Source organism: Brassica oleracea, chromosome C3 (assembly GCF_000695525.1).
Source record: "Brassica oleracea var. oleracea cultivar TO1000 chromosome C3, BOL, whole genome shotgun sequence".
In the NCBI taxonomy this organism is placed as follows: domain Eukaryota; kingdom Viridiplantae; phylum Streptophyta; class Magnoliopsida; order Brassicales; family Brassicaceae; genus Brassica; species Brassica oleracea.
In genome coordinates, this window is record NC_027750.1 from 29,591,576 (window position 1) to 29,605,447 (window position 13,872).

The 13,872-nt window shown below is 35.2% G+C and overlaps 3 protein-coding genes, 1 long non-coding RNA gene and 1 pseudogene across 13 annotated transcripts; 4 read left to right on the forward strand and 1 right to left on the reverse strand.

Annotated features, from left to right (window-relative positions):
* The first annotated feature begins 305 nt into the window (after positions 1–305).
* LOC106329082 (endoplasmic reticulum-Golgi intermediate compartment protein 3-like) lies at positions 306–3,641 on the forward strand. The gene is made up of 12 exons (XM_013767664.1): positions 306–462; positions 800–947; positions 1,034–1,116; positions 1,572–1,647; positions 1,754–1,821; positions 1,994–2,084; positions 2,245–2,363; positions 2,464–2,547; positions 2,644–2,790; positions 2,865–2,973; positions 3,062–3,181; positions 3,266–3,641. The coding sequence occupies exons 2-12, from the start codon at positions 860–862 to the stop codon at positions 3,340–3,342; spliced, it is 1,062 nt and encodes a 353-aa protein (XP_013623118.1). The 5' UTR covers positions 306–462; positions 800–859; the 3' UTR covers positions 3,343–3,641.
* A 1,713-nt stretch (positions 3,642–5,354) lies between these two features.
* LOC106329533 lies at positions 5,355–8,783 on the forward strand. 9 transcript variants are annotated; one of them, XR_001267841.1, is made up of 11 exons: positions 5,355–5,832; positions 5,895–6,219; positions 6,293–6,364; positions 6,438–6,476; positions 6,550–6,721; positions 7,036–7,105; positions 7,175–7,269; positions 7,399–7,477; positions 7,792–7,861; positions 8,050–8,207; positions 8,443–8,783. It is a non-coding gene; the product is annotated as an uncharacterized LOC106329533 (long non-coding RNA). The 9 variants fall into 9 exon arrangements; XR_001267843.1 differs by having other exon boundaries at positions 5,957–6,219; XR_001267845.1 differs by having other exon boundaries at positions 6,130–6,219.
* Positions 8,784–10,349: 1,566 nt separating this feature from the next.
* LOC106331856 (40S ribosomal protein S10, mitochondrial-like) lies at positions 10,350–11,456 on the forward strand. Its single transcript, XM_013770285.1, has 2 exons — positions 10,350–10,753; positions 10,830–11,456. Exons 1-2 carry the CDS (start codon positions 10,466–10,468, stop codon positions 11,211–11,213), a joined length of 672 nt encoding a protein of 223 aa, XP_013625739.1. The 5' UTR covers positions 10,350–10,465; the 3' UTR covers positions 11,214–11,456.
* A 950-nt stretch (positions 11,457–12,406) lies between these two features.
* Positions 12,407–13,872, reverse strand: LOC106331469 (DNA-directed RNA polymerases II and IV subunit 5A). 2 transcript variants are annotated; one of them, XM_013769832.1, is made up of 5 exons: positions 13,729–13,872; positions 13,421–13,632; positions 13,003–13,182; positions 12,807–12,920; positions 12,407–12,714 (listed from the first exon to the last, which is right to left on the reverse strand). In XM_013769832.1, the coding sequence occupies exons 2-5, from the start codon at positions 13,619–13,621 to the stop codon at positions 12,589–12,591; spliced, it is 621 nt and encodes a 206-aa protein (XP_013625286.1). In that variant the 5' UTR covers positions 13,622–13,632; positions 13,729–13,872; the 3' UTR covers positions 12,407–12,588. The 2 variants fall into 2 exon arrangements, with proteins under 2 accessions (XP_013625286.1, XP_013625287.1); XM_013769833.1 differs by having other exon boundaries at positions 13,421–13,649; positions 13,729–13,858.
* The window catches only part of LOC106330342, a 3,354-nt pseudogene continuing 3,233 nt past the window's right edge, over positions 13,752–13,872 (forward strand).

Here is a 13,872-nt window from a genome sequence, read left to right on the forward strand (position 1 = left end):
ACTTGTTGATGTGAACCAATCTGCAGATCCTGACTCAACTAACCCGCCGTGAAGCTGGTTTTGAAAACAAGTAACACAACAACAGAGTTGCAAGGTCCGAATCTGGTTCGCTTATAGTCTTGTACCAGTTTGAAAACGTCACATACCTCTCTGCGTATACGTACTAGAATTGCTAGGCGAAGTTACTAAAAGAATCGAACGAAAGGATGGAACATGTTGTAACAAAATCGCAACTTATGAGAGTATGAGGGTCTTGACGTAAATAATAAGATTAGGAATGCTAAATTAATATTTGTAAATAAGTAGAGGACTAAATTTATAAAAATTAAGAGACGGAGAAAAAAGAGAGACGCCACGCCAATCAAACATCAAAGGAACCGGAGGAGAAGGACCCCCGGAGATCTCTCGCTTCTTCTTCTTCCACCATTCTTTCTCTCGGTGCGCGCTTCATCCTCGATTCGAGTAAGATCTCCAGAAACTGAGTTTTTTTTTCTTCAAATTATGTCCCTTTTGAAATCATCTAGGGCCGGTGAAGATCATATTAGAAATCTGAGTTTTGATCAAGGGTTGTGGCTTTCCGAGCTTAATTTTCGAAAAAGCGAGCTCCTTTGAATCTTTCGTTGCATTTGCTTGGATGGGTTAGGTTTTGAATTTTGAGCTAGGCTCTTTTAGATAATCCACCATAGAAGCTCTAGATCGAGAAAATATAGAAAAAAAAAGAGAGAATTTGGGTTCGATAGGAAAAGTATTTTTATGGTTGAATTGGTCTATTTTAGTATATCTGATGTTGGTTTTGTAGTTTGGTAGGTCCTTTGGAGTTGGATTCGTTTAGTTTTCAAAGTATTGAGTTTGAGGGAGGATGGGTGTGAAGCAGGCTCTAAGGAGCATTGATGCGTTTCCAAGAGCAGAGGATCACTTGCTGCAGAAGACGCAATCTGGTGCAGTTGGTAATGCATTTTCTTACATAGCTCTTGTTGAAATTTTGAATGGTTGATTTTTGTTAATATCTTTAAATTTTGTTTGGTTATTGCAGTATCTATTGTTGGACTCCTTATAATGGCTACGTTGTTCTTGCACGAGCTGAGTTACTATCTTAACACACTTACAGTGCATCAGGTATGTATTTAGTATGGGCTTTTATTACTTTACTGCTCTGACTCTACACTTCAAACTGCTCTGTATAGTTCTATAAATGGCAGTGAATGATCTTATGTTTCAAGTGTATTATGAAGCTCAGATAGATGGCTTCTATGAAATTGTATATCGTTGAAATTCATTGATGCCACTCTTCAGTTGATTAGTAGAGATTAAGTGAAAGTATGGCATTATCCCTCATTGACCTTGTTATTGTCTTGAACTTTGTACTTCTTCTGTAGGTGGTATCATAGCTTGTGTGATGTATGCAAAATGATTTCATATAGAAATATATCACATGGGAAATATGGATTTGAAGTCTCTCTGTCTGTTGATTTAACTTCCTTGATGTTCTCTATCCATTTGACTGGCTCGTAGAGGTTTCCCTCCTTTTGTATTTATGTAATCATTTTGAAATCTGTATCATGTTTTTTTAGATGTCAGTCGACTTAAAGCGTGGAGAAACTCTTCCCATTCATGTAAATATGACGTTTCCATCTTTGCCTTGTGATGGTAAGTGGTATCCATTGATCACAGAGTTTCTTTTCTCCATACCTTCTTGATACTACTAGTCTTCTTAAATTTCATTATTTGATCTTTATTTGTTTTTTTTTTGTAGTATTGAGCATGGATGCTATCGACATGTCAGGGAAGCATGAAGTGGATCTCGATACAAATATTTGGAAAGTAAGTTGATTCCAGATGCTTAATACAAAATCACATGTTTTCTCTTCCATCTTAGTGAATGTAACTATTTGGATATTTTCCCTTAGCATCTTATGTCACTTTTTATGGCGTTTGCTCTAGTTTTACTGGTTTATTATCGAGTTAATTGCTCACTAGTTGCGTGTGTCTGCAGCTCCGACTCAACAGTCATGGTCATATCATTGGCACAGAATATATATCTGATCTTGTTGAAAAGGAGCATGATCACTCATCTCACAAGCATGGTAACTTCTTAATTTAACTAGCCTTCTTCGAGTTTTGAGGCCTATTATATAGGAGAGTCCCTGTGATAGTTTTTAGGGTAGCTAACTTTTCTTGAGGTATAAGAATTAGGGAAGTAATGATGTACACACTTTAATTTGATATCTTTTGTGATTGCTGAAGATGGCAAAGAAGAACGCAAGAATGAGACGGAAGCAGTGAATACTCTGGGATTTGATGAAGCTGCTGAGACGATGATTAAAAAGGTGAAGCAAGCATTAGCAGATGGAGAAGGATGTCGGGTATTATTAACCTCTCCCCTTGTCAATAGTCAAACTAGAGATGTTGCCTTATTGGCGTTTAAGAAAACATAAGCTTAATCCTGTTGGCTGTTTTCTACAGGTGTATGGTGTCCTAGATGTACAACGGGTTGCTGGAAACTTCCACGTTTCAGTTCACGGGCTTAACATCTATGTTGCTCAAATGGTTGGTATCTCTATCTCACTATTTGATATCGCATGCGTATTGCCTATTTTACTTTTACCAAGATGCTATACTATCCCTTTTTACCCTCGAAAACAGATATTTGGAGGGTCCAAAAACGTAAACGTGAGCCATATGATTCATGATCTATCCTTTGGGCCGAAGTACCCTGGCATTCACAACCCACTTGATGACACAAACCGAATCCTGCGTGACACCAGTGGAACATTCAAATACTATATTAAGGTATTTTTTATCTTAATTTGTCATGAACATTGTATGTAGTTTGATAACTAATTTGTGTCTGGTGTATGGCGCAGATTGTACCGACGGAATATAGATATCTTTCAAAAGACGTTCTGACAACAAATCAATACTCTGTAACTGAATACTACACACCAATGAACGAATTCGACCGGACATGGCCAGGTTAGTTGGGTCAAGCTTCATTTCCAGTGTTCTTATTTATTACTCTGTTTCTGTCTCTTGATGGCATGTTTCTTTCTTTCATTTGCAGCTGTCTACTTCTTATATGATCTTTCACCTATCACCGTGACCATCAGGGAAGAACGTCGTAGTTTTCTCCACTTGATCACCCGTCTATGCGCCGTGTTAGGGGGTACCTTTGCTTTGACAGGTTCAAATCCATCTTTATCTAATGTCAGTACTTATCTTTCAATAATCTTTGGCTAATATAGTTTATGTCATGGTCTTTAAATAGGAATGCTAGATCGTTGGATGTTCCGCTTGATTGAGTCATTCACTAAGAAACCGAGTACCAGAAGCATACACAAGTGAAGCAGAGAGAGAGAACAAAAGACCAAGGAAGATGAATCTCTCAAATCCCCAGAGAGTGCAAGAAACTCCAGGGGATTGATACGTTTGCAAGGTCAAAACTTAGAACACTAGAATCCATTGATGTAGGCTTTTCATGTTCTCTTAGTCTTTTGAGCTTTTTCTCTTAATGTATCCATCCATCCATTACTCTGATTCTCTTGGGTCATCTAGTAGAGTTATCTGTAATTTTACACACTTTGCATCTTTTTATTAAAATTAGGCATGGGCGTTCGGGTACCCGTTGGCATTCGGGTCGGGTTTTCGGATTTTCGGGTTTACGCTTCTAGGTCCCATACTAAAATTTTATTAGTACGGGTCGGGTTCGGATAATAACACTTCGGACTCGGTTCAAAATTATATTGCATCATAAAACCCATAAAGTAATTATATATCGTACGGATTCGAGTTATATCGGTTCGGTTCGGATATAACCAATGTAAAAAACAAAATTTTTGAAGTAAAACATAAAGAAAAACATCTAAATTAAATAAAAATTAATCTATCACATATAAAATTAATAAAATTACAATAAAATATTAAATCAAGCATGAAAATAAACATTATTTGTAAACAATATGTATTGTCTTATAGAGAGTAGATTTTTTATTTCAATGAGCAAATTATAAAATACTTATTTATAACTAATTGTGTACTTAAAGCATTTATTAGAATTTTAATATTTATTATTATATATAATATTACCACAAATGTTGAATTTAATAATTGAAATACTTATATATATTTCAAAATATTTATATTGACTATTAATTTCGGATTTTTCGGGTTACCCATTCGGGTTCGGTTAATAACACTTCGGGTTCGGATATTTTTTGTACCACCCTACAAATCCGTTAGGGTATTTTTACGTTTCTGGTCGGATAACGGGTCGGGTTTTTCGGTTTGGGTTTGGTTCGGATTTCGGGTTCCGAATTTTATGCCCAGACCTAATTAAAATCCTCATTTGACAATTCTTTTTCTTTCTGTTCTCATTTGATAATTCTAGTTGTACTATACTATTTGCCCAAAAAAAAGTTTGTACTATACTAAAAAGTAGGCCTGGGCATTCGGGTCTACGGGTCGGGTTCGGTCCGGTTCCTTTCGGATCCGGGTATTTCGGGTCCTAAATATTTAGACCTAATAGGTACTTAGAAATTTTTGGTTCGGGTTCGGGTCGGTTCTTCTCGGGTCCGGATCGGTTCGGGTCTATAATTAAAATACTCATAAAGTTCCCGTAATTTTTCGGGTCCATATCGGGTCCGGGTCGGGTTCGGGTATTTAGGATCTGAAAAGGACATAACATATCCAAGTCCATCAAATTTAGTTGATATTTGTCATATATATCTAAAATTTTACAAAATAAGTTAAATGAAACTATTAATAATTTAAATAAAAAATTTTTAAACTCTAAATTTTACATTTTAACGCTTTATATTACTTAAAAATATTAAAAAATAATAACAAATGTTGTTAACAAAAAATATTTCAACTAAATCATAAAATAATATATATAAAATAGAACACAAAAACATCATAGTTTTAGATATACATATTTTTAAGTCGGGTACAAATCGGTTCTTATCGGGCGGGGTTTATTCGGGTCGGGTTTTTTCGGGTCCGGGTCTATTCGGGTCGGTTTTTTTCGGTTCCGGTTCTTTCGGGTAAAAAAAATTTAGACCCAAAAGGTACTTGTAAATTTTCAGTCCGGTTCCGGGTCGGGTATTTTTGGGTCAGTTCTGGTTCGGGTCTTCGGGTCCAGGTTAAAATGCCCAGGCCTACTAAAAAGTTATGTAGTTTTTTTTTTTTTTGTAAGAGTTTTTTAGTTTATATAATCTTACAATACTAAAAGGAGAATAAGCTCAACACGTAAGGTGTCCAAATCCAGAGAAAAATTAGCCAATCAGAGATTCTGAATCAGCCATGTCATTTAGGTTAAGACATAGAAACAATAATGACTTCTATTGTATTCACGAAAAACTCGATGATTGGTTTTCCTTTGTCTTTATGTTATCTGGAAAACGTTTTGGTAGTGATCGTAGTAAGCATAAGTTTCATCACAAGTTTCAACCAAAACGTTTTGCCTTTCTTTTGATTAAAAAAAAAAAAAAATGTTTTGCCTTTCAAACCATCACCTAACAACCACCACCAGGCCTTGCTGCGTTGAGACTGATTTCCCTACAATGTTCCATCTCTTCTCTCCTTATACATCTCCACCAACGGCTTTGACTATGTCCTTTCTCCACTGGTTTGTTTCTGATAGATTCTCACGTTTGTGTCTAATATTTCTTTGGATATGGCGCTTCAGTGTTTGGTAAATGATCTAAAGAAGTTTTCTTCTCTCTCCCTGCGAAATATTGTTATGCGGGTCTAGGCCGAGCTTAGTGGAAGGAACCCAGGTTCAACCAGTGTCCGGCTCTTAATTACTCTTAGCACCTTTTCAGTGGAGCCGCGTTGGTATATGTTTCTCTTTTTGGTTATGAATGATTGGTTTTGATTAATGTTAATGCTTTCTCTAGAAAAATTATATCATTGATTGACTTGGACCTGAAGATGAGTTCTTGCAAATGGATTCATTCAGAAACCAGAAATAGCATGTGCTATACAGTTCTCATTACTGGTGCTTAGGAATCAATGAATTTAAGTTATGCACTATTTTCTTTTTGCCACTATTTGTTCTCTTTGCTGTGATTCTTTGTCCACTTTCGATTCTTGGATTAATTGCCTCTTGCTAATGTTTTTTTTGGCTCGAAGCCATGCCTTCTTCCTACAACTGAAGGGACCCCATGTGCCAATTATGCCAAATTTGTGAACCAGATCTTACAAGGGCTGACTTACTTGCAGGTTGTTTTCGAGTTTCTTGCTTTCTTCTGTAATCTACAATCAAGCTCTAACATTTGATTCCTTCTTTCTTTAGTTTTGTAAAATGTCATTCTACCATGAAGTTATGGCTGAGGGCTCTGCTGGTGAAGTCTGATGGTGATTCAAAGTATCAAAATTGATGCAATGAATTGTTTTTTAACCTCTGGCCATTAATTTTCAACGTCTTTTCTGAATTTCAGATTTCTGTTTCCTGCAAATATCACAAGAGCTGTGTTGCGGTAGGTTTTGTTGAAGCGTGAGTTTCCTTTAAGTGTCTACAATCTGAACATCCTCTTGGAGGGTTTATGCAAGAATCTGGAATACGGCAAGACTGTTATTTTGCTACGAGAGGTAAGGTTGAGTTCTCCGGCGTCGGATCCTGTTAGCTACATGACTGTTATAAGAGTCTTATGCGAGGGGAAATAGTTGGAGAAAGCATTGGAATTGTTGAATGATATGTAAGGCATCCATAATAAGCATTTATGTAAGTGTCTCGCCCTTTCACCACATCGTAATAAGCTCGATTTTTTTTTCCAAAATAATAAACTCGATTTTGAAGTCCTGTTATTCAAAAATTAGTCTAATTTGGATCTGCAGTCGTTTTTAAAATGCTCGAGGTTCTATGATGTCATGTTAGTGTATAGGATTGCAGTTTGTTAGCGTTTTTGAGCTCTTTTAGCCATTGCTAGGTTTGAGTTTAACTTTAATTTTTTTATTAGATAAGAGTTTGTAAAATGCAGATGGAGAATACAGTTTATGCATTGAATAACACAAACACATATGATAATTTTGACACAGAATCTTGCTTGCAACAAGCCATAAATTTTGCTGCAAAACTTTGGGGTCTTGAGTGCCTTTTTTGAGATAAGTAAGTCATATCCTGCTCGACTCTTTGGCTGACTTCACTTGCTTGCCTATTTCTAAGTATGTTGTGTAGTCAGGGGATATCATGCCTCCTAATGGAGTGATGGTTGCTATGGAAATTTGCACTGCCTAACGTAAAAATAGAGGCCCCGACACTTGAGTCTGAAGGTAAATTTGCATTGCCTATCTTTGCAAACTTATGTTCGGTGATTGAATAGTGTGCTTGGTACAGCTCAAGAATACAGAATGAAGCCTGCTTACTTTGTTTCTCATAATGTGTTTCACTAACTTGAATAGGGGAAAACCAAACCCATTTCAACATCGCAGGCATTAAGAAAAGTTCTGCTAACTCGGTGTCAAAAGCTGCAAAGATAAAGTAAGCCAATATAGCATCATATTTGTATTAACTATTTAGTTCACATGAGAGCATCATAATAAGATGTCAAGCCATTCTTCACTGTTATATCACAATATTTATTTCTTTAAACGAATAAATTAAAACGACTACCTCTTCTATTACATTTTTTTTTCTATTACGTTTTTCTTTTCTTTTATTTTCTTTATATATGCGACTAAAAGTAGATCTCATCACTACTATGATTCTTTTTTGGGTCAAATCTCACTACTATGATTTTATTTCATTTTATATTACTAGCTTAATTGGGTATTTTGTTGTTTCTTGGTGTATAGGGGCCGGTTGCTCAAGAGATTAAAAATGTCCTTAAGAGATTTGAATTTGGGATCTAGTCCTCTGCTTAGGGTTAGTCTCCTGATTTTTTTTTTTGACTGAAGTTGTCTCCTGATTTTTCATCCTTATAAATACATATTAGTTTTGAAAATTTAATTTTTTTTAAAGCTAGTCGTGCGTTGATTGATTTTTTCATGGTTCGGACTGGTATATATATATATGCCGCCTATACATATACTCTCTTATACTCTTTGTTATAGGGTCAAGACAGTGTTCCAACAGTGGATTCAATACAATAGAGCACATTGGTAGACTTCTACTCTTCAGTGATTTCTTAAGTGTTCAGAGGTTCAAAGAGTTCTCTGCTTCAAACACTTTCTCCACTGAGGATGAACCTTACAAAGGTCTTAGTAATCTGGTAAAGTGCTTCAATCTCTCTTTGATAATGTCATTTATATTTTTATTTTTTCCTCCTAACTTCAATTGATCTTGCCGTGCAATGAATGCATGACAACACATGAGTGTTTCCAGTGACTTACAGACCTACACACAAATGACAATTTTCTTGATAATAAACGAAATCTTAACATTTGATGTCTATATCTTTATATTTTGCTAATTTTTTTTTTGTTTTTTTGTTGTGACTGGACCAGTTTGGTTAGGTTATCCCCGGCAGGAGAATTATGTTCTTACTTGGATGATCTGGCAAATTCATTGGATATTCAGGCTTGCATAAGAGAATGTGTTTGGACAGCCGGAAATTGATTTATCTCATCCCGACACAGTCTAGCTAGCATCAATGGGGTATGACACCGTTAGATTGCCATTAAAAACAAATCCACAAAAAATTGAGTCATCTCCTTACCAATAACCACTTCGGTTTTCTGATTCTTCTTTGTGAAATTAATAGAATTTTATCATATGTATTCACACTCTTAATGTTTTGTGTTTTTTTTGGACAACAATGTTTTGTGTTTAAGTAAAAATAAGAATTTCATATCATCAAATTTCAAGTAAAATGTGTGGTTTTATATCAGGATATCTACTAATTAATACTTTTTTTTTTATAAAACACATATACAGAAAAAAACCTGTTAAATACATTACACAAAATATTGATCTTAATTTGATATGACTAAATAGATAGATTAAGAAAATAAAACTATGAACTTTTTATACCAAATGCGAAACTATATTTGATTCAAGATAATATAATATAATAAATTATAAATTTAGTTAAACAAACATTTTAAATATATGTCGCAAAATGTAGTACTTATGCGAAATATTTTAGTTAAATATTTTTTAATACAAACAAGTCATACTCTTAACTAAAATAAATTAACTTACTATTTCATATATTATAGTTACTATAATTGTAGAAAATAGTACGTGCATTCATTATATAAAATTTAATGTATTTTAAATATGTGTGAACAAATGAAAAAAATATATTTTTGGATTAAAGGAAGTAATAAACAAATCCATATAATATAAATATAGTAAATTAATAAATGATTAATAAAATTTATTTATTTATTTAAATTTCACTCTTTTTACAACTAACTCAAAAATAAGTGATATAGATAGTCAATTAAAATTGGTTTACTTTGAGTAAGTACAAACGACACATCAAATATATAAATAAATGATAAATGTCAATTAAATTGACACAGAAAATTAATGTTAATCAACAATGGTCTGACTTTCTATACAGAACATCAACGTAGCTCATTTTAGAGAATTATATCAAATACGATCCAATTATGTTTCAACAACAAAAGACATTTTATTTTGAACACCATTAACAACATACAGAGCATCATAAAGAGGAACAAAAAAAGTTATCAGACATGAAGTCAACGCTTAACTTAGCATCCTACCGGTGTTTTTAAAACCGGACCGACCCGATGGTTAAATCGGATTCCGCGATGAACCGGTTACATAGCCGGGTTGGATCTAATAATTGGTTTGACAATGAATCGGTCACGTAGCCGGATTGGATCTCAGAGTTATTAAATTGATTAAAACTATTAAAACTATTAAAAAATCTATAAACCATTCATATAAACATAAAACTAATTTATATTTATAATGTTTTGTGTTTTAAATTAATTTATATTTTGATTATGTATCATATTTACTTACATTACTTTTAAATATATACATTAAAATATATTAAACCAGATTATTGAACCATATTTGATCCGGTCGAACCATATTGAATCGTGAACCCAAAATTTTCCGGTTCAGGTTCAAAACATTGCATCCTGCGACAAATAAAGCTTTCTGCAACAAACAACATTTCAACAACAAAACATTTCATATACCCCTGTTATACTATTGCAACGGCTAAACATTATGTATTAACTAAAACTCATTTTATAATATGTAATACTGAAACAATAATTTAAATTTTAAACTTTTTATTTGGCAATAATCCGCGCGCAACGATCTAGTTGTTGATAATGAACCATTTATCCAACTCTATGGTTCTTCATTACAATTTCAAAGAAACAGCGTACGTGTGTATATTTGTCACACATGTCTCACATGCTGGTAAAAAAGCCTACACTCGTCGCAGGAGATCCTATCCTCTCTGTTTCTTTTAGCTTAGTTCTTGTCTGAAACCCTAATTGGTTTTCCTTTTATCTCTTCTGTCAGTTCTCATCTAAAATGATCACCGGAGTACTCCGCAGATCTTCATTGCCGTCGAGGCATTCTCTCTCCGCCGCGCTAACCTCCTTTGATTCAGGTCTTTCCCACCACTTCTCTTCAGCCGCCACCGTATCCTCCGTCTCCGTGGATCGTAATCTAGTCGGAAACGGATCTACTCTCTCCTCCAACCTCATCTCTCGATTCGCATCCCCATCGTCTCCGAAGTCGTGGATGGTTTCTCCCGCGAGGATCGCGTTTCAAGGTTACGCCACTGAGCCTGAGAGTAACCTCAGAGATTCAAAGAGGGTATGCTTTTGTTCTCATTCAAACTCTTGAAGGCTGTTCGAATCATTGTCAAACTGCTATTTGTGGTTTTGAGTAGAAGAAAGAGAGCACGTCAAAGATCAAAGGAACGAGGATCTGCATAGCGATTCGGTCATTCGAGAACCCGGAGAAGGAAGCTTGGTGTCTTCCTCCCCACACTCGCTACGCCGCAATGCCCGACACGCGGACCTTGTACACCGTGCTACGTTCCCCTCACGTGGACAAGAAGTCGAGGGAGCAGTTTGAGATGAGGTTCAAGAAACGGTTTCTCGTTGTCAAAGCTCAGAGCCACGAGCTGAGCAAGAAGCTGTTTTGGTTGAAGCGCTACCGTATCCTCGGAGCTCAGTACGAACTCCAGTTCCATTGCAAGACCCGTTTGGACATGTCTCCTGTCTTAGGTAACATCAATGGCTCCCACCATTTGTCAATGAGACAGGGCTAAAGAAGGAAAGCTACCAAGGTGGAGTTTTTGGACCGATCCTGCAATAATATTGAATCTTACTGATTCAATAAAGAAGTCAGCAATACCTTAAATCTTGTGGCATTTTTTTTTTTTTGTTTAGAGAACATTTTACGGACATAAGAAAGAAGTCTAACAATACCTCAAAGACATGGGTTCTGTTCTGAATTGAGTTTCAGTGGGAGATTACACTTCCAGTTTATACAAATTTATTAGTCCTTTTAATTCATTTTATGGGTTTCCTCATGAAATAGGTAATAAAAAATGTTTTGGGCACCAATGAATTAATGGATTATGTTGATTATCGAATGGTCTTCAAACTCAAAAATAGTTTGAAAATTTTGACTTAGGCATTCTAAAGTGTCTGAAGCTTTATCAATCTAAAAAGTTCACATTCCACATTCAGTAAGAATTATAGTTAAAACTGATAAGATCATATTTTTGAAAAAAAAATGTGAGACTCTTAACTCTATGGTCAATGATTCAATGTTGTTGTAGTGGACTGCAATACTTAGGCAAAGAAGATGTATATTAATTATATGGATTTAAGAAACTATAATTTATTATTATAATATTTGAATTAATTTATAAAACATGTTACATTTCATCATAGAAAGACGTGTGATGATATAAGCCTTTTTATGTATTTTGTGTGATGATAATATGTTATCTAAAATGCTAAAACATGTGATATTTCATTAAAGAAAAACCAGGTATTCCATCCGTTTCATTTTAATTGTCGTTTTAGGTTTATGCACACAGATTAATAAAACATATGATTTTGTATACTTTCAAAATAAAAACACAATTATCTATACACCTAACCATATTTTAACTAATAGAAAAATGGAGTGGCGATTCTTATTAATAAATTTTGTATTGAAACTCTAAAACGACATTTATTTTGAAACGGAGAGAGTATTGTTTATTAAACAAATTGAAATGAACTTTTACAGTCTTTTATTTTCTTTCACCATTATACATAACCATTTTAGATTGTCTGAATAGTCCAATAACCTTGTCATTCATGGAACTTATGCCATATGGTTAAAATATGATGTTCCTGTAAGATGCTTATATGATACTGTTTGTGGCTGGTAGCTTGGGTTGATTACCCATAAGCTATTTCTTAATCAATTAATTAAACCCAAAACATGAAATCTTCTCAGTGCTCATGAGACCTTGGCAAGGCCACCTTGCCCCATTATACAATGATACTAAAATGTTGTTTTAAGGTTTTTCAATTCGTACATCTAACAAATAACATTGTCAACAATTTGGGTACACAACACAACACTGAGCGTTTCCACTCGCACAACACTGAGCGTTTCCATCAATAAAAGCTTTTTTTAGCTTCTTATACAACATAACGGTAGGTAACATAGCGACCAGCGGTTTCACTCGGACGTATGATCTTCACGACTTGTCCACGTTTTAGTCCAAAGTATCTTGCGATTGGATCAGTCACTTGGATCCTCGGAAGCTAACAACAAAAAAGTTCCAAACTTTAAATTACACAAAACCGAAAGCTTACTCATCAGTCATATCACCAAGAAGAATGATTCTACTACTAACCTGTGTCTCCTTGACAGTGTATCTCTCCAGAAGAGTTTTCTTCTCTTCAGTGGTGAGAACTTGGTGCTCCGGAACAAGAACATGTTCTTTTATGTTCACAAGCATTTCCGCCTCCTGCACCACAACATGGTTTAAGGATTGTGATGTTGAAAACGCATTCATCAGAAGAATTCCAAAAAGTGCGTTTATTTATTACCTGGAAAACTTCCAAATGAAACTTTGAAGAGATCTCACTGATGCAAGTTCGAGCAAAAGGAGTCAAGTTCTGTTGCACCACCAAGATTGCTCTGTAAACATTCTCTGATTTCATCCTGTTTGTGTACACCTTCATCGTCTTAACTCCAACTTTCGCCTCGTCGGGGAAGAAGATATAGAGCTACAACAGGAAAAGCACCAATCAAAGACTAAGACAAAGATATCAAACACACAAAGCCATCTCCACAGCATCATACAGACAATGAATAAAAGAGATGACTTTTAATCTATCTTTATCCCCTAAAAGTAATAAAAACATAAGTTATCTCATATAGTCAAAGCTTCCACCTTTAATGACTTTTATAAACTGTAATAACAATGGAGAAACAGTTTTAAGTCTCAGGCAAAAGAGACAATACCTGATCACTGCTGTCGTTTCTCTTAGCTTTGAGAGTAACAAGATCCTCTCTTTTCATGTTGTCTCCGTACTTTCTAACGAACTGTGACAAGCTCATGGTGATTTCAGAGTCGGCGATGAAGTAGCCACGGTCCTTGAGCATCTGCATCAACGTCTTCTGGATTCTGTAAAGTCTTTTGATTTCTTCTTCCGTTAGACCCATCTCGGCTAAATCTGCGATTACAAAAAATCTGAGCCATTTAGGGTTTATCAATCTCTTTACTTTGAGATCGATGCGCAGCTAAGCTAATCTGGAAGAGAGGAACTTACGTTTAGAGGCAAAGAGAGAAGAGATGTGGCACAGAGCGACGAAGAAGCAGACAGAAGCGGCGTTGAAAGAGCTTTCCTTCAAAGCTCCAAACCCTTTCTCAGTTGTATTAGAATAAAGAGGTTTCTAGTATGAGAAGCCCCCCC

Coding starts and splice junctions, on each gene's coding strand:
- LOC106329082 (XM_013767664.1), top strand. CDS start 860: ATGGGTGTGAAGCAGGCTCTAAGGAGCATTGATGCGTTTCCAAGAGCA. Junction 1,648..1,753: donor TCCATCTTTGCCTTGTGATG/GTAAGTGGTATC, acceptor TTTTTTTTGTAG/TATTGAGCATGGATGCTATC. Junction 2,364..2,463: donor CAGATGGAGAAGGATGTCGG/GTATTATTAACC, acceptor TGTTTTCTACAG/GTGTATGGTGTCCTAGATGT.
- LOC106331856 (XM_013770285.1), top strand. CDS start 10,466: ATGATCACCGGAGTACTCCGCAGATCTTCATTGCCGTCGAGGCATTCT. Junction 10,754..10,829: donor ACCTCAGAGATTCAAAGAGG/GTATGCTTTTGT, acceptor GGTTTTGAGTAG/AAGAAAGAGAGCACGTCAAA.
- LOC106331469 (XM_013769832.1), bottom strand. CDS start 13,621: ATGGGTCTAACGGAAGAAGAAATCAAAAGACTTTACAGAATCCAGAAG. Junction 13,183..13,420: donor GAAACGACAGCAGTGATCAG/GTATTGTCTCTT, acceptor TTCCTGTTGTAG/CTCTATATCTTCTTCCCCGA. Junction 12,715..12,806: donor ACACTGTCAAGGAGACACAG/GTTAGTAGTAGA, acceptor TTTTGTTGTTAG/CTTCCGAGGATCCAAGTGAC.